The sequence below is a fragment of the Nansenia antarctica genome (assembly GCF_963989245.1).
Source record: "Nansenia antarctica genome assembly, chromosome: 3".
NCBI lineage: Eukaryota > Metazoa > Chordata > Actinopteri > Argentiniformes > Microstomatidae > Nansenia > Nansenia antarctica.
This window is the reverse complement of record NC_137688.1, coordinates 76824344-76849399: the sequence shown is the minus strand read 5'-3', so window position 1 is coordinate 76849399 and position 25056 is coordinate 76824344. Positions and strand designations below refer to the sequence as shown.

General features: G+C 47.4%; 1 protein-coding gene across 1 annotated transcript in view; it reads right to left on the bottom strand.

Annotated features, from left to right (window-relative positions):
• Nucleotides 1–14982: 14982 nt before the first annotated feature.
• LOC308154426 (structural maintenance of chromosomes protein 1B-like) overlaps nucleotides 14983–25056 on the bottom strand; it is a gene marked incomplete at both ends in the record, with an annotated part of 25695 nt that continues 15621 nt past the window's right edge. The window contains 7 exons of the mRNA XM_080527588.1: nucleotides 14983–15078; nucleotides 15466–15576; nucleotides 16546–16615; nucleotides 18871–19022; nucleotides 21772–21926; nucleotides 22513–22666; nucleotides 23990–24163. Coding sequence (XP_080383714.1) covers nucleotides 14983–15078; nucleotides 15466–15576; nucleotides 16546–16615; nucleotides 18871–19022; nucleotides 21772–21926; nucleotides 22513–22666; nucleotides 23990–24163 — 912 coding nt within the window. The remainder of the gene's footprint in view (nucleotides 15079–15465; nucleotides 15577–16545; nucleotides 16616–18870; nucleotides 19023–21771; nucleotides 21927–22512; nucleotides 22667–23989; nucleotides 24164–25056) is intronic.

The window sequence follows — 25056 nt, the reverse complement described above, 5'->3', positions numbered from 1 at the left end:
TGGAAACAGAATGAATGAATGAATGCATGTATCAACTGAATCAGTAAAATCATTTCATGGTTTATTCAACTCAGATGGCTGTTGATCGCCAGAGCAGTGTAGATGAGAGAAATGATGAATGTGCTTTTTACATTTTTGATGATTGATAAAAATCTAAATGTGAGTTAATCTATATTATCTATATGATCTTCCTGCTTATACAACAATCAATAAATCATGTCTTCAGAGATAGAGATGGACAGCACACTTCTAAAGGAGAGGGACAGACTGATAGAGGATACGAATAAGACTCTGGAGGAGATGAACAGTTAAGATGGTCTCTGCTTATTTAATAACTCTGATGTTCTAACCCCAACGCCTCACTCTCTTCCAGACATGAAGCTGTACCAACAAGTAGAGGAGATGTACAGACCACCGGGAGTCAGTAGGAAAATGGAGGAAAAAGACCAACAACTGAAGGAGAAAGACAAAATACTGGATGAAAATAAGCAACTTGGTGAGATTTGAAATAAACATAATGATATATTGACTGTATTGTACAATACTCATATAACAGTACTGTTATGAAGGCCCACAATTTAGAGCCAGTTAGTTTCCCCAAATCAGCCCTATTTTGCCCCTGTTATTTTCCTTTATTATTTTCCATACTGTTCATGTACGTTTTCATGAAGGTGTATGTATTGTTATTGTAATTGTATAAGTTCTGTCTTAGATTTGTTTAGTATTGTGTAAGCGCCAGTTTAGTGGGCGTGGTTTTGAGTGGCGTACGTGACCGGATGTATGATTGGCGTACGTGACAGGATGTATGTTCGGTTGGTGTATATATAGCGACGGAAGTGGTCTGTGCGTCAGAGTGATGAGAGTAACGAGAGTGAGAAGAAGCAGAGAAAACGAGAAGTCGATCTAAGATGGCGGAGTCAGTAAAACGCACACCGTGCTGAAGCTGAAGACCTGAAGAGTGATTATTGAGTTTACCACTGTGACAGAGGGCAAACCTTACAGCAGCAATTCAACATCTCTCAACAGTCCACAAGGAGAACGGGAGACTCTGAGTGTCGGAGGAGACCTGCCTTTGGCATTGACTGTTAGTAGTGAATCACGGGCTACCCGCAGCACCGCGGGAGTTCGGAGTTCGTTGAGTTGGCAGCGCTAGCCCAGTTTAGCTGTGTCCCCGTTAGCCAGCCTTGCCAGCCGCCGGCTGCTAACGTTGGACCAAGCAAGACCCAAGCTGGACAAAGCCGTCGCCTTCACGAGGTGGATTGCGACCGACCGTGGACCACCGGACCTGAGCCATTCACACCTCGTCGTGGACTACGAAGAAACCCCTTTCCCTTCGAGTTGCTACGTCACCCCCCCCCCTTTGTCTGCTGCCTTCCTCGAAGCACATGCGAGCTCCAACCAGGCCTCAACGCGCTCCTTTCAGTCCGGGACTCTAAGCCTTTTCCAGGCCAGGCCCTGCGTGTGAGTGAGTGATTGAGTGTGTGTGTGGCCGGCTGGGAGGGAGTATATACGGGGATGTATATATCATTTGTCTAAATAAATGTGTTTGTTCATCTTTGCTACATTACTGTGTGTTTAGTTGTCTGTTAGCTAATGCTAATGCTAATGCTAATTCTAATGCTAATGCTAATGCTAGTACTGCTAGTCTAAAGGGTTGCTGGCGCCCCCTGCCTGTATCCTCCTACACTGCCGATTTAGCTCCGAGTTAGTTAGATAACCAGCCCTTCCTAAATTCTACAGTCCTTTAGCTACTCCCTGGTTACAATTGGTCCTTCGAGCCGGATAGGTTGTGTAGTGATAGCATGGCTGAGCGCAGCCAACCAGACAAGACAGTTACCCCCCCTTCTCCGCCCCCTGAGCCAGAGCCACGACCACAGAGAGTCCCGCGGTTGCCTCAGAGGTTACAAGAGTATGAGCTTGAGCTCGAAAGCTCACTGAGTAGTAGTGAGGAGCGCACTCCACGGGATACAGTGGTCGGAGAGGCCGAGGTGTCCGCCGGCGCGCGGGTGGCTAGCACCGAGACAGCCATCAAAGAGCACCAGCCTGAGGATGAGATGGCAGAACAGCAGGGTTTTGCCGTAGAAACGGAAGAGCAGGAAGGAGAGGCCCGGTCTGACAGCGCCTGCGGGTGGAAGAGGGAGGGCCTCAGCCTTAACGATCTGCCTCCCAGTACGGCGCGCTCGAGACCTAGCTCCTGCCGTTCAGTGGCTTCCTCCCGGTCCAGGGTTTCCGTGGGCAGTTCTGCCTCTGGGGCGGATAGCATGCACTCCAGAGGGAGTAGTGCCGCGCTGTCAGAATGTATGCGCCACCAGGCCGAGATGGCGTTAGAGCGGGAACGCCTCCAGTTCGAGCGTGAACGCCTCCAGATGGAAGGAGCGGAACGTGCGGCGGAGAGACAGCGCCAGGAGGCGTTAGAGAGGGAACGCATCCATTTCGAGCGCGAGCGCCTCCAGATGGAGGGGGCGGAACGCGCGGCGGAGAGGCAGATGGCGAGAGAGCAACTGCACGCGGAGAAGATGGAGGAAATGATGCAGACCATGCGCGACGTGTGCATCAGCAGAGCTCCGTCGGCCCGTAGCTCCAGAGCATCATCCGCACGGCCCTCTCGAGTGCCATCTCCTGAACCCCCCGCCGATGGCTCCATGACCCCCGCCATGACTGTCCAACTACAGGCCCAGCTGACCACCTTGAAGGAAGAGGACCAGGGACCCGACCGCTACGCGGCCCAGAGGGAGCCAGCGTCGCTGCCCGGGAAGGGAGCCATTCCCCAAGAGCGTAGCACACCCCTAGGTCCTCCAGTGAACCAAAATGCATGCAGGCCGGACACCCAGACCGTCACTCCAGCCCCGATCATCCACTACAGGATGTTTCCCCAGGTGGAGGGACCCAAGTTCCCCTTCTTCAAGGACGAGGACAGGAGCCAGTATGTGGAACTACGCATCTGCCTAGACACGCTCTTGGACGACTCCTGCTCAGAGTCCTACAAATATGCGATTCTCCTTCAGCATGTGAGGAACCCCAGAGCCCACAACATGGTTCTGGCCCATGCCTCCGCACCGACACCTTACACCAGAGCGCTCGCCGACTTGGATGCCCGCTACGGTCGTCCCTGGAACCACGCCCTTGCTGAACTGCAAGCCCTCGAACAGCAGGCCCCCATCAAGGATGAACGGGCGCTGGATGACTTCGCGCTCCGCGTGCACACCTTGGTTGGAATGCTGAAGACGCAGGGCCCAGCTGGCGCCAGCGAGATCACCAGCACCTCCAACGTAGAGCGGCTGCTCCGCAAGATCCCACGCTTCCGGCAGGAGAGGTTCCGGCGACAGCAGCGCGTTCGTAACCCCGGGAAGTTGGGTCTGAGCATGGCTGCCTTCGCGGAGTTCCTACTGGAGGAAGTGCATGACACCAACGTAGACGCCATGGGTTACGCTGAGCCGAAGAAGGAGAGGGAGAAGGGAGACCGCTGGGACGGGCCGAGCTCGAACAGAGGACGCCCAGTAGGAGTGCTGCACACGGAGGAGGAGCCTCGGAGAGAGAGGAAAGCCCGACCTGAGGGAAAGGATTCCTCTCAACCCCCTCAAAAGGGACGGAGAGGTCCACCGCCATGTCCGTACTGCACCAGCGAGCACTGGTTCAATGAGTGCAGTGACTTCAACAACCTGAGTACCGAGGCCAAGCAGAGGTGGCTCGAGGAGAACAAGAGGTGCTGGAACTGTGGGCGCGACCATCTGGCTAAGAACTGCACCTTGAGGAGAAAGTGCAACCGCTGTGAGGAGGTCCACCTCAACATCCTACACGAGGTCTCCCTCGCCAGGTCCACGGAGGGCACCAGAAGCCCTAGGTCCGGTAGCGCACCGGAAGAGGAAACACCTGTCTACTATCTAGACCCAACCCAGAGCAGCGGCTCCAAGGTCCTACTGAAGGTGGTGAAGGTCCGACTTCACCACAACAACGCTGTGTACGACACGTACGCCGTTCTAGACGACGGGTCGGAACGGACCATCCTTCTCCAGGAGGCAGTGCGCCAGTTGGGGCTCCAAGGGACTGAGGAGAAGCTGACTCTGCGCACGATACGTCGCGACCTTAAAGAGGTCACCGGGGCGAGAATCAACTTCTCTATCTCCCCGGCGGGGCGGCCGTCGGACAGATATCGGCTTCAGAATGTCTTCACCGCAGACCAGCTAGCGCTCTCCCGCTACGACTACCCCCTGGAGAGATTACGCGCAAGATATTCCCACCTACGGCGAGTAGACCTACATCCGATAGAAGGAGCGGAGCCAACCCTTCTCATCGGCTCGGACAACGCTGCACTGATCGTGTCGCTCCGTCCTCCGCTGAGAGGACCACGAGGCTGCCCGATGGCTGTTAAGACTGCGCTTGGGTGGGCCCTCCAAGGCGCTACCGAGTGGAGAGATAGAGACGGGAGAGCTACGTCATCCCTCCATGTCCGAACCGAAGAAGTGCAGACCATCAACTGCCTTCCCACCAGTGTGGACTCCATGAATGCGGCGCTACTAGACAACGTCCAGAAGCAGTGGACGCTAGACGTTGCGCCCTACAAGAATGAGAAGCTCTACGTACGGTCAAAGGAGGACGTCTACGCCATAGACCTCCTTAAAGCAAAGACAGTGCGTATCGAAGTCCAGGGCGTGAAGAGGACATCTACCAGCCCTGTCTCCAAACCCAGCAGGAGAAGATCTACCAGCCCTTTGTCTAAACCGAGGAGGAAAAGATCTACTAGCTTGTCGGTGAGGAAGAGGTCAGCTCAAAGGAGGAAGAAGAAGAGCCGGTTCTCTGATGCCACAGACCAGGAGATGGATGTGGTTAAAATAATACGTGTTGCTGACTCTAATAGACCACGGCAGGAAACCTTTGCCAAGCCACAGGGTGTCTACCAGGGGACAAGCTCCGGAGCTGAGATGACACGGACACAGACTCCAGACACAGGCAATGTTTTGGATGTGTTGAACAACATACAAATTGAGAATGTGGAAGAGGCCAACTTCCTGAAGGACAAGCTGTGTCATCTTCTGAAAGAGTTCCAAGCCAACAAATCAGAGAAGGTTGAGCACAAAAGCCAAGGTCCAACAGTTGTCTCCAAAGACTACAGTCACATGAGCAAGGGCCACCTGGAATCTACTAGAGACCAATACGAAAGAAACTTCAGCCAAGTACACGAGGAGAGACATTATGAAAGCCAACCCAGGCGATCACCGAAACTCTACTCCCCAGAGACTACACAGGGTCTCTACAGAGAGAGACCCAGAGATGCAGAGGTGCAATTGGAGAAACACAGCCATGCAAGTCGTTCTGAACCCAGAGGTTCAAGGAGAAACCATTATGAAGAGGTCTTTGGACAGGTTGACAGGTACCCACCATCCCATGCCTGGCAGGAAGAGCCATTGAAGTATCCGGAGAGGTCCCAAGGGTCCATGTACCCAGATGACTATCCACCTGCTGTGGATGAGTTTTATGACCCTTACCAACCTACACCCCCCACTCGAAGGGAGTGGGGATATGGGATGCCCCCTGGCCCTCAGACCTCCACTAGCCTAGACAAAATCACCTCATACCTCACGCTGCTAGAGCAGCCTAGCCAGTGTGCCTTCCATAGTTAAATGAAACCGAGGGTTTCATGGGGCGGCTGTTATGAAGGCCCACAATTTAGAGCCAGTTAGTTTCCCCAAATCAGCCCTATTTTGCCCCTGTTATTTTCCTTTATTATTTTCCATACTGTTCATGTACGTTTTCATGAAGGTGTATGTATTGTTATTGTAATTGTATAAGTTCTGTCTTAGATTTGTTTAGTATTGTGTAAGCGCCAGTTTAGTGGGCGTGGTTTTGAGTGGCGTACGTGACCGGATGTATGATTGGCGTACGTGACAGGATGTATGTTCGGTTGGTGTATATATAGCGACGGAAGTGGTCTGTGCGTCAGAGTGATGAGAGTAACGAGAGTGAGAAGAAGCAGAGAAAACGAGAAGTCGATCTAAGATGGCGGAGTCAGTAAAACGCACACCGTGCTGAAGCTGAAGACCTGAAGAGTGATTATTGAGTTTACCACTGTGACAGAGGGCAAACCTTACAGCAGCAATTCAACATCTCTCAACAGTCCACAAGGAGAACGGGAGACTCTGAGTGTCGGAGGAGACCTGCCTTTGGCATTGACTGTTAGTAGTGAATCACGGGCTACCCGCAGCACCGCGGGAGTTCGGAGTTCGTTGAGTTGGCAGCGCTAGCCCAGTTTAGCTGTGTCCCCGTTAGCCAGCCTTGCCAGCCGCCGGCTGCTAACGTTGGACCAAGCAAGACCCAAGCTGGACAAAGCCGTCGCCTTCACGAGGTGGATTGCGACCGACCGTGGACCACCGGACCTGAGCCATTCACACCTCGTCGTGGACTACGAAGAAACCCCTTTCCCTTCGAGTTGCTACGTCACCACCCCCCTTTGTAAAGGGGGTAAAGGGTTGCTGGCGCCCCCTGCCTGTATCCTCCTACACTGCCGATTTAGCTCCGAGTTAGTTAGATAACCAGCCCTTCCTAAATTCTACAGTCCTTTAGCTACTCCCTGGTTACAAGTACCATGTTTGTGGATATGAGTGTTGTTGCTTTCCTGCCCACTGTCAACAGAATTCATGTCCCAGTTTTCCTCTGTAATTTCAGCACAGCAGATATGTGATCTGAAGACTGAAGCAGAGAGACTGAAGGTCTCAGCCCAGACGACTGGTGAGTGTGATGGAGAAACCTCCATGATGTCAAGAGGCTTCGAATTCTATGTTTCTTTCCTCTCAGAACACAGAACAAATTCCTAGTGTTCCTGTATCAGATTCAGGCACAGTGGGAGGTCGACACGGAGGTTTGGGTCTGGGCACTGCCGCTTATTCACTAGTCCCCGACACGGACCAATAATAATAATAATAATAATAGTCAGTTATGTGCAGTGATCCGGGATCACTGATCCCACACGTCTTGGCCTTGCGGTGTCTCTGCTGTAGCTTTTCAGCCGACCGTCTGTCCACGTCTCAAGGGAACAAACACAGTCTGGCTCCACCTGCAGGCCAGAACGCGCCATGCTCCCAACAGTTCCGTAGTGTTCTAAACATTCTAACAGTGAAATGGTTGCTGTGTCTTGTTGTAGAGAGAGGAGAGACCTCAATCGGCTCTGTCTCCGTCTGCCTGCCCCGGGACCCCACGCCTTCCTCCTGGTCCTACCAGTGGAGCCCTCTAAGGGGGAGGAGAGAGGGGCGCTGGAGAGAATGGAGGACATGTTTGGGGAGGGTTGTTGGGGACACACTGGCATTCTATTCACCCATGCTGGCGGTCTGAAAGAGCAGAGCATAGAGGAGTTTGTCCAAGCAGGGAGTCAGGACCTCCAGCAGCTGGTAGAGAAATGTGGGAACAGGTACCACGTCCTCAACATTAAGGACAGGGCCCATGGCAGGGCCCATGGCAGCTAACTAAACATTGGCGTGCAGGGAAAAGCACTTTCCCTAATTCCACAAGTCACCATGTTCTCATAGTCCTGATAAAGAACCATCTCTCGTATGGAACAACACGTACACAAACAAACATTGGCTGATGTTGCTCCAAATATCGACCTAACCCGCCTTTGCGCCATTGTAAATTCCACGCAGTGAAAAGGCTGCGTTTGATTGATTGATTGATTGAAAACTTTATTAGAAGATTTGCAGAAGTAGGTACATGAAAGTACATATTACATACAAGGTCAACTAACAGGATAAAAACCCAAGAAAGCCACTGGCTTATTTCAATTGGGGTCCTTGATTCTCAATTCATCGTTACATGTAAGACAGACAAAAAAGCTAGTACTATCTACAAGATAATACAGACAAATAACTATTACTATCTACAAGATAAACACACATCCATCATGGGAAGAACAATACAACAAAACATAAGGTATGTACAGCGGGTAGGACAGGTGGGGACATACACCACAGGTGGGGGCGGGGGACAAAACACAAAGTATGTACAGTGGGTAGTTCGGGTCTTTTAATCTGATTTTTGATTTAGAGGGTCCAGTTACGGATTGCAGCCTCCTGTAAATGTTTTTTGAGAGTGGTTTTGAAGGTGGGCAGTGTTTTGCACTCCTTTAAGATTATAGGAAGGGCGTTCCACATTTTTACTGCATAGTTTGCAAACGAGTTTAACCCCTTGTTTGTGGTGCAACGCGGTTGAACGTGGTTCGTGGAGCTTCCTCTGGTGTTGTATGTGTGGACGTTGTTCACTTTTTGGAAGTATGTTGACAGGTACTTGGGTGTCTTTGTGGTGTAGCGTATCTTGAAGACCAGGCCCAGTGCAAGCTGCTGCACTCTGTCAACTACTCGTAGCCAATCAAGGCTCAAAAAATGAGCAGCGGTTAGATGTGTCCTAGGGTTGAGGCCTAGCAGAAGCCTAACCAGTTTATTTTGGGCTGTCTGGAGTCTTGTTTTATGGGCCTTTGTGGTTCTATAGTACCATGATGTTACGGCATAGTCGAAGTGACATTGAATGAGAGCTCCTGATAGGGTCCTCAGTGTGTTTTTACTGACAAGTGAGGATATCCTGTACAAGAATCTAGTTCTATGGTTAACTTTTTTGATTACTTTTGCTGCCATTTTATCTCCGGAAAGATTTGCCTCTAAGATGGAGCCCAGGTATGTAATATCCTCTTTTCTTGTGATATTAATGTTACCCACTTTTATTTTAAAATTTTCAGCCTTTCTGAGTTTAGATGGGGATCCGTATAGGATGGTTTCAGTTTTACCTAGGTGTATTGATAGTTTATTGTCAGCTAGCCAGATGCAGATTCTACTCAGTTCAGTGCTTAGCGCTTTTTCCACCTGCAATATGTCCCTGTCAGAGACCAGCAGAGCCGAGTCATCCGCGAACAGGAACAAATTGCAATCACATGCTGATGACATGTCATTCACATATATTAGGAACAGTAAAGGTCCCAAAATGCTTCCTTGTGGAACGCCGCAGGTCACTGGGAGGGGGGGGGACAGTGTTCCGTTCACACTAACCACCTGTTCCCTCCCCTCTAAGTAGGATTGCATCCAGCTCACCGATGTTCTATCGAACCCAATTGCTTTCAGTTTATCTAACAATATGTGGTGATCTACTGTGTCGAAGGCCTTCTGGAGGTCCAGCATGACCATGCCGCAGTACTTGCCCGAGTCCACCTCATGGTTGATGTGGTCGTTCAAATAGAGAAGGCATGTGTCAGTGGAATGGGATGTTCTGAATCCTGATTGAAATTCATACATCAGCTTTTTTTCGGTAAGGTACCTATCGACCTGTTCATAAACAATTTTTTCCATAAGTTTCGAGATGGAATTAAGAATAGAAACAGGTCGGTAGTTGCCTGGGTCTAATTTGCTTCCTTTTTTATACAGTGGGGTTACCCTTGCTATTTTAAAGTCAAGGGGGACGTGTCCCTGTTTGATGGAGAGGTTTATTATGTGGGTGATGATTGGGGTAATGGAGGCAGCTGAGTCTTTTAGAAATCTGGCTGGAATATTGTCATGGCCCGTGGCCTTTTCTGAGTGTAGAGCGCCTAGCTTTTTAAACACCTCATCGTTTGACACCATGGAGAGTTTAAAATCATCATTGCGTACACCCAGTTTATTGTAGAACTCACGGATGTGCTCTACACCATAACGCCCTGAGTGGGGTGGTAGATTGTTAACTAATTTAGTGGCTATGGTTGTAAAGAAAGTGTTTAAGCACTTAGCCACATCCAGCTTGTCTGTAAGGAGAGAATCACCAGATTTGATGCTGATGTTTGTAGACCTGGTTTTGAGTTTTTGACTGCAACCTAGTTGGCTATTAAGTAGCTTCCAAAGGTCACGTGGTTTGTTTAAGTTTTCTTCGATTTTGTTATCGAGGTATTCTTTCTTAGCAGATTTGGTCATGGTAATTACCTGATTGCATAGTTTGTTGCATTGTTTTTTAATTTTCTCAAAGTGGGTTTTGTGATCTTCGTTTAAGTGTTTCACTAATTTTGATTTGCATTTTTGAACTTCAGAGCATTTTAGGTCTCTGACTTTCATAGCATTTAGAATGTCCGAATTCATCCATGGTTCCGATCGGGTTTTAACCCTGGTTGTTCTCATGGGGGCTATACTGTCAATAATATTTAGGAATTTGGTTTTGAAACCTAGCCATGCCTCTTCAACCTGTGTGCATTTTAGTTCATCAAACCAGTCTTGATTCTCCAGTTTATGGTTTAAGGCCTCACTAGAATAGGATTTAAGGGATCTAGTAGTTATAGTTTTATGACCGCCAGCCTTGGGTTTTTGTTTTTTACGAGTGCAAAAGATCATGTAATGATCACTTAGCCCACATACAATAACCCCACTCTTGGAGATTTTGGACTCATCCGATGTTAGAATGAGATCTATGGTGGTTTGAGTAGAAATACACACCCTAGTGGGTTTGGTAATTTGTTGACGGAGACCGTGTAATTCAGAAAACCTAGTGAAGGATTTGAAAACGGATGCTTCATTTCTGAGCATGTCCGTGTTCAAATCTCCAATAAGAATCTTTTCCACACAGTCAACGTCATCCAAGCACCCCTCAAGAATATCATAGAAATCACTCTGATCGGGAGGTCTGTAGATAGAACCAACCAGCACCGGTTTTGCTTTGTTAAAGATAATTTCAACCCAAACAGATTCTAATTTGTCATGATTCAGGTCATCACGGGTGTTAAAGATAATATCGTTGTGAATGTACATGCAGACACCACCCCCATACCTGTTCCTGTCGTTTCTGATGACTGTGTAGTTGACTATTTCAATCTCTGGGTCTTTGATGGATTCATCAAACTTGGTCTCAGAGAAGCTCAAAATATGAACCTTGCTGTCATGGAACATTTCTCTGATTTGGTCCAGTTTAGGCACAAGACTGTTCACATTAAGGTGAACAATATGCAGGCCCTTACTGCTGTGTCCAAATAGAGAGTTTATGTCTTTGACTTGGAAATAGTCACCACCATTTTGGTCATCGTCACGTTGAGGATTGGGGGGTGGGGGGGGGCGCCCATTGTTCAACGGTTTCGTCGTAGAGTCTCCGGGTGGAGAAGGGGGGGGTCGTCGTCGGGTGGGGGAGGGAGGGGGGAGGGGGGGGTTCGTCACCGGGTGGGTGAGGCCTCTGTGTTCGTCACCGGGTGGTGGGGGGGGGTTCGTCACCGGGTGGGGGAGGCCTCTGTGTTCCCTGGCTAGGTGGTGGAAGATAGGTGGGGGGGTAATGTTATTAGCATATCTACCCATTGTTTTGCTAGCCACGTCTGAAACCTGGATGTCTGCTGTTGCCGGCAAACTAACCGGTTTGTCGACAATGGCGTCAATGTTTATGCTCGTAGCATTTGCCTGGGAAAGATATAGTTGTTGTCTGGCTAAACGTGAAGCCCGCCTGGTTGCGACTGGTCCGGGATTCTGCTGGATGTCTCCCGAGAGCAGTAGATAGAGCCATATCACGTCCCCGAACACAAGGCAGAGGCGGCAGAGATGGCAAAATGTTGCTCTGCAATATGCATTTAAAATGTTGATGGAAAGCAACTAAACACAAATATGACATTTATAAGGGCGGGATAGGCGACGCTATCAGTGTGCGTACCTGGTTAAACTCCTCTTCTACATCGGCGTAGATGTCGATGTGATCCACACCGTCAGCCATTTTCCAGTCAGCCTCCTCCTCCTCCTCCTCCTCCGACCAGCAGACAAGATGCAAACAGGAAGGCGCAGCGCGTCACTTCCTCTAGTGACAAAGGCCTAAAAGTGTGGCCTCGTTCAGGTGAAGGAGGATGTATGGGACCTTGTTTTATGAAGGGTTTTCACATTCACTGAAACAATCCAAACTTCTGTTTTGACTCTAAAGCTTCTTGTTCCCCCCCAGCTCCACCAACTACTCTCCACTCCATCATCCTTCTCCTTCTCCTCCCCCCAGCTCCTCCAGCCCTGCTCGGCTACTGGACCAGCCCCCTCCCCCTGCCCTGTCTGGACCCATTCTGGACCTCTCACCTACCACATTTGTCCAATCCAGTACCCTCTCCCTCTCCAGCCCCACTGACTCCATTCACACCTTCCCTCCATTCCCCTCCTCCTCCAGCCCCACCATTTCCTCACTTCACAACTCTTCAGCACCCCCATCCTTCTGCCCCCCCCGCCACAGCCAACGACCCCCCAACCGTCCCCCGCTCCAGTGTCTTCATCAGTGTGGCTCAGGTGAAGAGAGAGCTGAGGAAACTCTGTACCAGGAAGGTTGCAGGCATATGCAGGACTCATGCTGAGCATGTTCTACCAGTCAGCTGTACGCGGTGGTACGCTGGGGGAACAGCATCAAGTAGTGGTGGGGGAAACGAAGCTTTCGACGCATTGACACATTCAACACAATTGTGTCAGAAAAAGTGTCGATCAATCGATGCATTCGATACAGCAGCTCCATAATGACATCTGCTGGTCAGGTCGTGGTATGGAGGCTGTACTGATTCACAAGTCAGGAATTTGGGGCAAAATACAATAAGCCCACCGTCATCTGGGATGTCTTCAATAAAGGCGCTGTGAAAACTGTGTCGATGTGTATGTGGCCATATATGCGGCTCTTAAATGTTGGTGTGTAGACCAGGGGCGGATTTAGGATTGTAGGAGATCCGGGGCTTAGCCCAGACGGGTAATGAAATGCGTGCACGGTGCGCTGGAAAATCTGGCACTTTTTTTGCTGCGACACCACAAACCTGAACTTATCACCACCTTATAGCGGACAAAAGTCACTGGAGAACACTTATACCAGGGCTCAACATTAAGGCTTTTTATATAAATGATACATCATTATCAAATCAATAGTAGTCAAATTAGTTATTTGCACCAACATACACTCACCAGCCACTTGCACCGGTACACCTTGCTATTACCGGGTTGGACCCCCTCGTTTGCCTTCATTCTTCGTGGCATAGATTCAACAAGGTGCTGGAAACATTCCTCTGAGATTTTGGTCCATATTGACATTCTAGCATCACACAATTGCTGCAGATTTGTGCCAAGAATATATCCCCCACACCATTACACCACCACCACCATTTTCGCCCAGAGAACTGACGTCACAGGATAGTTCTGTCTTTTTCTGACCATTCTCTGTAAACACTAGAGATGGCTGTGCGAGAAAATCCCAGTAGATCACGTTAGCGCGATGTTTTCAACTATGGGGGCACATGGTCATGTTTAGACCATTGGAAGGGCAGCCAATAGACACTCAAAGACGCTTTACAAAAGATCAAGATCTAGTAAAATAAAAAGAAACCACAAAATAGATAAAAGAAGGTATTTATCTATCAATATTTCACAAAAGAAAGACAAGACAACATTTTAATTAATGTATTTTACAGTGGCGGGCGGTGCATTTCACACCTAGGCCTTCAGTGATGTCCGACACATTCCTACCTGAATTATTCTACCTCTTAATACCATCGTTATGACGCCATGGCTCTAGAAACTAGACAGAAACACAGTATAACCGGGCGTTGCATCACCTTAACATAGTCAGACAAGTACAACAGAGTTATATTAATATTTCCGAAGCATTTTTAATCAATAAATCCGCATTTACAATGAAGAGTGTTAAACTAACATCTTTAAGATCGCTACATTACCCACGTCTGTCGTCTCGTCCACCATAATAGCGACAAAGGGTGCCTTTTTAATCTCCATTTTGATCTCTTCTCCCATCACTTCAGCAATAGCAAAAATCAGGTCGTTTGGTATTTTGCCTGACGTCCCAGTAAACACTTTGTTTGTGGACAGGTGGTAATGTAAATCTGGGTTGTTTTCAGCAAGAAAAGAAAGAAGCTCAACGTAGTTTCCTCTGTTTGTGGACTCTGCGCTTTCATCGTGTCCCCTAAATGAAAGTTCTTGTTTACCCAAAAACAGGACACAATCGATCAGTCTTTTCAGTATGTCCCTATTTTTGCTCACCCTTTCGTTGTGGAGCTCCGTTTCCCTGCGCACTTGTTCGTTGAGCTGTAAATCCACTCGGGTGTCCCCAAAGGTGTTCAAAAGTCCCACATCTACCGGCATAGTTACGCATCTCAATAGTGCGTATCCAATCAAAAGACGTGCTGGGTGCTGACATCATTGAGCCTTACAGCAGGCGCCGTTGTTGCTATTGCTCGCCAACTCGAAATCTACGTAGGTTTCCACTAGGTACGCCACAGGTTTTCTCGTTCAACGTTAAATTACAGGTCGTATTCGTGGCACGGTTTATTGTGCAGGCGGGCAGATTTTGGAGCCCCCTGGCAACACATTTTGATTGGATAAAAGCTCTAACATAAAGGCCAGCCCTCCAAATCTCAAGTACCACCGCTGGGTACTGGTAGGCAAACTGGCTAGTAGTCGCTCTATGTGTAGAGGGCTGCAAGGGAATTTTCCTGGCTACATAGTGTACAGGTTTTTATTTTTGCCTGCTCGCGGCTCTGTCAGCATTGATTGATTGATTGACTGAAAATGTTCATTGTGTGAAGCGCATTGAGTTGCATCTTGTAAGAAATGCGCTATACAAATAACATTTTTTTTATTTTTTTATTTTGATAAAAACACAGTAAAACAGTACCAACAGTACTAACAGTGAAAGCCGCTATGAAGGATTTAGAAATTGTAACATGTTCAAAACAGACATTCAGGATAAGTCAGTGAAGGAGGGGGGCATAGGTTTCACAACGGCAGAGATGTTTTATCATAAAGTGTCACATGACATTGGTGGGTGTCAAAATGACACATTTATAACATTTTCTGGATACCTTGGCAATAGTATATGGGCCTGGGGAGCCAGCAACCTGCGATTAAGTTGGTTTAGTAACAGATTACGATTAGCAGAGCGTCACAATTATTTTGCCTTCAACAACGCTAATGCAAAAATAAACAATCCCAAATCTTTGACATCATCTCTCCTTCTCTTCCTCCCTCTTCTCTCTTTCTCTTCCTCCCTCTCTCACATGGCCTTCTCTCCCTCCTGTTCGTTGTCTTCATTCAGAGGGTAGGGAGTCAGGTCAAAGGTCAGCATGCGGCTGGACATGCAGTCGTTAAACTGAACGAGAAAGAGAGGGAGAATAGAGATAAAACATTTACATTTAAATGTCTTTATTAGGATAAACTCCTTGAGATGTGTCATCTTGTTTTAGACAGCGTCCCAACATAATATCACAATCATAACAACAGAGTGTCAAAATGATAAAGAGTATAATTATGACAAAATACAGACAGACATGTGACAAACAACAACAACATACATGACTTATTGAAGGGATAGGTAGATTAACAGATGAAGTTATCATCATGCACTTTATGATCTCTTCACTTTGGAAACAAACAGCTGTCTAAACTCCCAGCACCACAAGAGCCACCAACATAAGGAAGTGTAAAGAGAAGGCTTATAGAGAGAGTGACCCACTGGATGGGCGTAGTGGACCGGTACCTCAGAGTAAACCCCCAGCAGAGCGTCGGACCTGGAGTAGAACTCCTTCTTCAGGGAGATGAGGATGATCTGGAGGTTCTCCCTGGACAGATCCCTGAAGAAGGACATCACCTGCAGAGACGGGGGAAGCCCCAGGGACGTTATGAACACTGTACTACCATCCTCATCATCACTACACTACCCTCCTCATCATCACTACACTACCCTCCTCATCATCACTACACTACCCTCCTCCTCATCATCATGAATCAATCACCACTGTTCCACGCATGACATTATAGATTATGAGAATAAAACACTGAATGCCAGAATTCATGGCTAAAGAAATTAAAAACTGCCGATACGCATTCAGTAGTCGGTATTCAGCCAAGTGTTTCCTTAATTTAAGTTTTGGGCTTCGGCCAAGAACTTTCATTTCGGTGCATCCCTAACCCATAACCTCTAACACTAAGCCTTAACCCTAACCTCTAACCCCTAACCCTAAACCCTAACCCTAAACCCTAACCCCTAACACTAAGCCTTAACCCTAACCCCTAACACTAAGCCTTAACCCTAAACCCTAACCCCTAACACTAAGCATTAACCCTAACCCTAACACTAAGCCTTAACCCTAACCCCTAACACTAAGCCTTAACCCTAACCCTAACAATAAGCCTAACCCCTAACACTAAGCCTTAACCCTAACCCTAACCCCTAACACTAAGCTTTAACCCTAACCCCTAACACTAAGCCTTAACCCTAACCCCTAACAATAACCCCTAACCCCTAACACTAAGCTTTAACCCTAACCACTAACCCCTAACACTAAGCCTTAAACCCTAACCCCTAACACTAAGCCTTAACCCTAACCCCTAACACTAACCCCTAACCCTAACCCCTAACACTAAGCCTTAACCCTAACCCCTAACACTAAGCCTTAACCCTAACCCCTAACACTAACCACTAACCCCTAACACTAAGCCTTAACCCCTAACCCCTAACCCCTAACACTAAGCCTTAACCCCTAACCCCTAACCCCTAACACTAAGCCTTAACCCCTAACACTAAGCCTTAACCCTAGTTATAATCAACATGTCTTGCCTTGCCGATGTTGGTGTTGTCCAAAGCAGCATCAACCTCGTCCAGAACAAAGAAAGGAGCAGGACGGAAGCTGAGAGGAAAGTCATTAGAGAAGTCATTAGAGAAGTCCTTAGCAACAACAACAACAAACTTGAAGGCAGACAGACAAAATATGTGTCGACTGACGATGTAAACAGACACCTCTCGGAAAACAGAAATACGTCAAATTCGTCTTCAAAGTATTTCTGACCTAAAACTCAGATTTTCGTTTTTTCAGCTAACATTCAACTTGAAGATGTGAAGTACCCACTCGTTATTTTTCCGAACAGTTTTACGTTAATTAAATAAGTGTAATCTAGCAACAAAATAGGCTTGTTTGTCATGAAATAACATACGCTTTCACTTGGGTGTGATTGGCTGTTGAGCTCAAGGGGGAGGGACAAAGGAAGCCGTGTTTTAATGTTTACAATGAGAATGTGTTCAGAGTTTGTTCATAGATGAACACTGCTTAGCTCATCAATTATTCAGTAATGACTGACGGCACAAAGAAAGTCCCCAATAAATGAAACTTTACTAGGACAACATACGGATTTCACGGGATCAACATACCACAAGTAAGTAGCCTACAGTCCTTTGTTTGTTTGTTGGGCTAGCCGCGTTAGCTAGCGAACATTAGCTAGTACGTTATGTGTCGTCGTATTGCCTTTTAAAGACTTTCTAAAACAATCGCATAGTAGCGCATTATGCTGTTCTTATAAGTTGTGTTGTTGATACCGTGTACAGCTAGCTAACTGTGTTTATGTTTGTCTGTTTCAGAAGACAGAAGTATCTTTTTGATCAGAGAATTCTGTTCAGATGAGGCAAAAGACACCACATGCCCACCAGACGCCACAGCACCTCAGAAAACTGTATTACTTATCATTACTTACTTTACTCATTTACTTATTATTGTGATTATGTACCTTGCTGCAAACATTAGGACACAGGAATTGCACACTACCTGACTACTTGAGAAATACCTGAACACTTTCATTTTCATCTTGTTGAACTTTGCACAGCATGTTACACTATTGATTGCACTTTAATTCTGCTGTAGTGCGACTACCATCACTTATCACTTTATTACTTATCATTACTTACTTTACTTATTTACTTGTGATTATTGTGATGGTATTGTTGTGATTATGTACCTTGCTGCAAAGCTAATGTTGAAGAACCACAGCCAAATATTTGTATTATTGTGTACTGTAAAATAAATTCTGATTCTGATTCAAGACTTTTCATTAAAAGAATAATAGTTACAACAACCATAAAGCCTCCATAATGATAAGCTGGCTAATTAGCTTAGGTAATACCTTGCTAGGTAATAATGTTAGCTATAGCTGTCTGACCCAGTGAGTAACACTGACAGATATTGACAGCTGAGGGGTTGGGGGCGGGGTTAACCAGACATTGTTACCGTCCATTACCTGGCTGTGAAGGTGAGAAAAAACATTATCTTTGAATGGCATTTTCTGTGCTTAGTGATTTCAGGTGTAGCAACTTTCAAATACTCATGTCGTCTTCAATTTGTTTCCGATTTCAATGTATGATGCATCATTTGAAAGCTTACAGACTGTAGTTTAAGCACATGTAAAAAACAGAAAAACGATTTTGCCTACAGGTAGCCCTTTTCATTGTCAGTTGTCAACTTGTCACATATATATGTTACGGTACATGTGGGAAAACGGTTTATGGTGGCATTTCCCGGGACATGCTAGCATGTACCAAGTCGACGGTTTATGCTAGCATGTGCCGGAAAATGCCGGCATAAACCGTTTTCCCACATGTACCGTAACATATATACAACAATGACAATTTTGTCTTGGGTTTGATTTGATTAGATTTATTTAAGTTAAAAAGAGACACAAACATCAAATCACAGCGTAACCCTAACCCTAACCCATAACTAATGACGATAAAACACAGAGAAGTCAGAGACTTATTTCCGCTGTGGTCCTTTTCCACATGACACACCTGATAGACAAGCCATCAACATACACAACACATACATATGGGTGTTGTGTCTGCCTCCCATGTTACCTGTGAATGTCTGCCTTCCTGATGTTACCTGTTATTTTATTCTTTTGTTATTATGATGTCTGTATGTATAGAATGTTGACAATTGTCTGTATGTATAGAATGTTGACAATTGTCTGTATGTATAGAATGTTGACAATTGTCTGTATGTATAGAATGTTGACAATTGTCCAAATGTGATTGTTGTGTCAGACCCCAGGAAGACTAGCTAATGTCGTGGCGTTAGCTAACGGGGATCCTAATAAACAAACTAACAAACAAACAAACCTGTGGATGGCGAAGACCAGAGCCAGGGCAGCGATGGCCTTCTCCCCTCCAGACAGGTTGTCCATGGCCATGAACCTCTTCCCCGGAGCCACGCAGTGGTAGTTGATGCCGTCCAGGTAAGGCTCCTCTGGGTTCTCAGCACTCAGGATGGCCTGAGGGTAGTAGAGAGAACCAGGACCAAGAATGGTAAACAGACTGACTTATATAGACTGACTTATACAGACTGATTTATATAGCGCCTTATTCCAAAGCTCTTTACAACGGCCTCTCATTCACCCATTCACACACCAATGGCGGCAAGCTGCCATGCAAGGCGCCGGCCCCGCTCACTGGGAGCAATTTAGGGTTCAGTGTCTTGCCCAAGGACACTTCGACATGTGGCCAGCCGGGGCTCGAATCACCGATCTGCCAACCTTGCGATCATTAGATGGCGGCTCTACCTCCTGAGACACAGCTAGAGATGCTCCGATCTGATCGGCGCCGATCGATATCGGCCGATATGGCCTTGATCGGTTTTGATCTGAGTTCTCAAAACGGCCGATCAAACACGGCCGATCAGTTTACACAGAGAAATGGCGTCGCCAGTCTGGCAATATTACACAGTGTCGGAAAGAGACAACAAATATGCAGTTTGTAATGTCTGCTCAAAAGAAATTCCTCGCGGAGGAACGCACGCAAGGTCTTTCAATACCACGAATATCATACGGCATTTGCTGCGTTCGTCGATTCGCTCCGAGAGCGCCGAAGCGCACACTGGGCTCGACGTCATAAAGGGACCGAGTGCTTTGATTGGACAAGAGGCGTTCCACGAGTGCTGGTCAGAGTTCCAGAGCGACTTCACGAGCGTAGTGTAGGTAGTGTTCAGCGACGTCATGTGACCCCGCGAGCAGGAAGTCACTAAGCTAGGCTAAGGCCCATAGCAACAACAACTATTAGCGCGCAAGTTTTAGGTCTTCCTCTGTGCACCTTGCACAAGTGTAGATAGCGAGCGACTTTTCAGCATAGCAGGACATATTTTAGATGATAAGAGGAACAGGCTGAGTGCCAAAAACGCTGAGATGCTTGTATTTCTCAAGGCTAATCTGCCAGTGATGCTGCTTAAGAAGTAAGGTTTGAGTCTGAAATCTCCTTGGGTGCAATGTTTAGTTTTTTTGTTTTATTGATTATTGCTGACTTGCTGTCTTATCTCCTCCTAAATATGACTTGAAACTGACTGACTTGAAACAGTATTTTATATTTGGCTATAGCCTGTTTATGTTGCAGTTTAGTTTGGGTATGTTTATTGTTCCTCAGGAAAGCTACAGTATAAGCTCCCAGTTCTCTAAGAGCCCCTAGTTCCTCTCATTCGAGTGGAATGTTGCACATTTGATGTGACAGTGTACATTTTATTTATTATGATTTTTATTTTCACATTTTATTTGTTTTTCCTGAAGTAAGCTACAGGTGGTTGTGAATTCAATAAAACAGATGGTTGTCAATTCATGATACTTTCTCATCTCCTAATTTCATTTGAATACTTAATATACACCGGTCCGGTCACTAGCCTCCGTGTCCTGTTTGTCCTGTTGCGTTTCCCGTAGTTGTTCTTCCGGGTTCAGAGCACGCTGGCGTCCGCGTTGTGACTGCCGCTTCTGTTCCCGGTCCTGTCTCCTGTCCTTTTGTATCCTGTCTTTTTGTATCCTGTCCTGTCTCCTTTTGTATCCTGTCTTATCCTTTTTGTATCCTGTTCCGCCGAACTCCGCTGCCTTCACCCCCGCCATCTCCCGCCTCTCACCGCCTTCACTACCGGACTGCATTACTCACCGCCTTCACTACCGGACTGCAATACTCACCGCCTTCACTACCGGACTGCAATACTCACCGCCTTCACTACCGGACTGCAGTACTCACCGCCTTCACTACCGGACTGCAGTACCCACCGCCTCACCGTTCCTGTCCCCGGGCTCTGTGTTGCCGACCGACCCGCTGCGCGCCGCTCTCAGTCATCGCTGGCCCGGCCGTGCTGTGCTATTACCCTCGTCCCGGGAGGTAGCCACCGCTCCCTCCCCGGTTCGGGGGTTGCCATCTCCGCAGGTGAGTGTCGGTCGTTCCCAGCCTTCACTCACTGCTGCGCGATTTGGTCGCTGGCATGGCACGGCTTGGCTGGCTGGCCGCGCGGGTTCGGTCCCAGGCTGGCAATACAGATGACAACGGCAACGGCTGCTGCTGCCACCAAGGCTGGCATTCTCCGCTGCCGCCGCCACATCCATCGAGGCTCCCAGCAACATCAACACCGGACTCTACACCACCCCCCCCTCCCCGTTCGCTGACTCTCTGTTCCATGTTACTTGTTGTGGTTGCTTGTTGTTTTTTGTGTCTCCCCATGTGTGTCCTATATTGTCAGCGTCTTTGAGCCCTGGAAAAGCGCTATATAAATTAAATTAATTATTATTATTATTATTATAATTATACAATGTCAATGGTGTTAAGAATAATTAAAAACAAATAATGCTACACAATAAATAGAATGCTTCAATTGCCATTTTCGACGCTGTGATCGGTGATCGGTGATATCGGATCGGCAGATCACTGATTCCAGTGATCGGTGATCGGCACCAAAAACCCTGATCGGAGCATCTCTAGACACAGCCTCTACCTCCTGAGACACAGCCTCTACCTCCTGAGACACAGACACCTCTACCTCCTGAGACACAGCCTCTACCTCCTGAGACACAGCCTCTACCTCCTGCGACACAGCCTCTACCTCCTGAGACACAGCCTCTACCTCCTGAGACACAGCCTCTACCTCCTGAGACACAGCCTCTACCTCCTGAGACACAGCCTCTACCTCCTGAGACACAGACACCTCTACCTCCTGAGACACAGCCTCTACCTCCTGAGACACAGCCGCCTCGGTCTCACCTGGGCGCTGGTGTTCCTGCACAGCTGCTTGTAGATCTGGTCGATGGCCGTGGACACGTGCTCGAAGCACTGGCTGAAGAGGCGGAAGCGCCGGGCCTTGACCTCCTCAAACTCCTGGTGGCGCTGCTGGGTGGCCTTGGTGCTGGCCTCGAACGCTGCAGCACAGGACAGAGGGGAGACATGGTCAAAACTGTGAAGTTTTACGGACATGGCACGGGATTTAGACCACAGACGACCGTCTCCGTAATTATTAGAAATTACCAGAGGTCCCTAGGTAATACTAATCCTGTCCTCCAAATAGGGCTTAACACTACAAAAAACACACCGGTTTGACGTGTGCAGAAGGAAGTGCTCGAGTACATACAGTGGGGAAAATAAGTATTTCACCCCCTGCTGATTTTGTGAGTTTACCCCCTTACAAAGAAATTAACAGTCTATCATTTTAATGTTAGGTTCATTTCAACAGTGAGACAGAATATCAAAAGAATTCCCAGAAAATCACGTAATATGAATTTTGAAGGGAAAAAAAAGTGTTTTATTGAGTATTTCACCCCCTAGCAAAACATGACTCAGTACTTGGTGGAGAAACCCTTGTCGGCAAGCACAGCAGTCAGATGTTAAACTCACAAAATCAGCAGGGGGTGAAATACTTATTTTCTCCACTGTATGCATACTCGTGGAGAGAAATGCTCATTTAATTTGTGAACAGGCGTCTCTCTGCTTCATCCAGAGTAGCCGTACCGTCCGTCACCAGCTGGAGGCGGTCCCTGACCTCCCTCATCCTGTCCAGGGCTTTGAGGTTGGGCACCGTGGAGCGCTGCAGAGCCAGGTCCACACAGGACGCCTCCGCTGCCAGACTCTCCAGCTGGCCCTCCACCTCCTCCCCTGCTAGACCCTGAACACATAACACTGTTATAACACACACAACACTGTTATAACACACTACAACACTGTTATAACACTGTTATAACACACTACAACACTGTTATAACACACTACAACACTGTTATAACACACTACAACACTGTTATAACACACTACAACACTGTTATAACACTGTTATAACACACACAACACTGTTATAACACACTACTACACTGTTATAACCAGGGGTGCACATAACTTTTTGGGGACAGTGCTCAGAGGAGCACCTAGGGATGCTGCTTGGTGCTCCCCGAGCTCGCGAGTCACGACCCGTCCCACAGGATGGATGAAAAAGGGATACATGGATAACTTATATTAGCAAAACGACATTTGTTCATAAATAAAGATGAACGAACAAATGATTGTGTGCAAAACAAAAGAAACAAATGCAAAATCAAATGACTGCTCTTTAAGCATGAAAGTCTGTCAGACTCCTTTAAACACAATGAAATCAACTGACATCTCTAAGTACTAACTGAATGTCTGTTCTTTAAACACAATGAAATCAACTGACATCTCTTTAAGCACTGCTCTGTTCTGTAAACACTGAAATCAACTTTTCAACAAAAAGTTACAGCCTAAGCATTTATTTATGCTACAAGCTTAATCATCATCATCACTGCTCTCTTGACTGCTGTTAATACTGTCCTCAATTTCAACCATGGTAGAGGATGTTGTAGGCTATCACTTTAAATAGCTCATTATTTTGATTGTGCAACAAAGTTTTTTTTTTTTCTTCTAATAGAATTCCCAACCATATTCCCTGGGTCAGGGGTCGAGGTGCGATAATGAAGCTGTAAAACAAACGTCTGAACGTTTGAAAGCTTCAGAGAAAAGAAACGTGAAGTCCCTTGGTGTTGTTTTTCCTTTTAGCGACGAGTCGTTCGGGACTGAATTTTCACGTGCGGCGTGATAACCGTGATAACCGTGCGATACGCGATACGCGGAATGAAAGTACGAGTTACGTTACTTTCCGAATGTTTTCGTGAGGGGAGTCGCCGTGGTCGTCGTCGGTCGACTGTTGTGATGGATTGCTGAGGGGACGGCAAATAGTTACTTAGTGGGGCTTGCAGTGATGCAGCAGTCAGCAGTCAGCAGTTGTATTTCAGGCTCACCTCAGGTCAAAGGCCAGGGAGAAGAGGTGTGTCTTAGCCACCTCCCCCTACCTTCTTCTCTACCTGCTTAACAGTAACCCACCACCTCCACCTCCCCCTACCTTCAGTTCCTCTGGCAGGCCAGAGTAGTCGATGACCATGCGTGTTAACAGTAACCCACCATCTTCACCTCCCCCTACCTTCAGTTCCTCTGGCAGGCCAGAGTAGTCGATGACCATGCGTGTTAACAGTAACCCACCACCTCCACCTCCCCCTACCTTCAGTTCCTCTGGCAGGCCAGAGTAGTCGATGACCATGCGTGCCTCTCTCTCGTACACGTCCATGGTGGAGGGGCAGGAGCTCTCAGAGTCCAGCTGCAGACACAACCACAGCATCATAGAGGTCAGGGGTCAGGTGGTGACAGCTTGTTATTAATGCTAAATGGTAAATACTTATTCCCCCCACTGTATGGAATACAGACAGACAAACAGACTGAAGAACTGCTTCTACCACAGGGCCGTCAAGGCCCTGAACACAGCAAAGGCCTAAGTTCTGGGCCCAGGACAGTCCGGACGGATTGTATGGCAGCTAGTGCTGAGGCACAAACATGTACATTTCAAGCCTGCAAACTGTGACACTTTAAAATAACGTGAAAAAATACTTTTGTGCAATATGACAACCCTAGTTGACTATCTGTGCAGTATAGTACAGTGGATTGTGTACATAGCCTTTATTGATGTAAACCAGCTCCTTACCTTCTTGTGATTTTATGCTTTTTCTTTTTTTTTTTTCCCTTTCCTAACACCAGGGGAGCCACCCCTCCTAAATTTCGTTGTTTGGTACCTGTACTGTAGCAATGACAAATAAAGTCCATTCATTCATTCATTCATTCATTCATAGACATCTAATGGACTGACTTATATAGCGCCTTATTCCAAAGCGCTTTACAACGGCCTCTCATTCACCCGTTCACACACACATTCACACACCAATGGCAGCAAGCTACCATGCAAGGCGCCGGCCGGCCCGCTCACTGGGAGCAATTTGTGGTTCAGTGTCTTGCCCAAGGACACTTCGACATGTGGCCAGCCGGGGCTCGAACCACCGATCTGCCAACCTTGCGATCATTAGACAGTGGCTCTACCTCCTGAACCCCAGCCGCCCCAAGACCAGTCTTAACTTTGTTTTTAACTGTTTATACAGCTGGGCCACCGGTCTCGTCTCTGTCTCTCTGTCTCTCTGTCTCTCTGTCCTACCTGCATCTCAG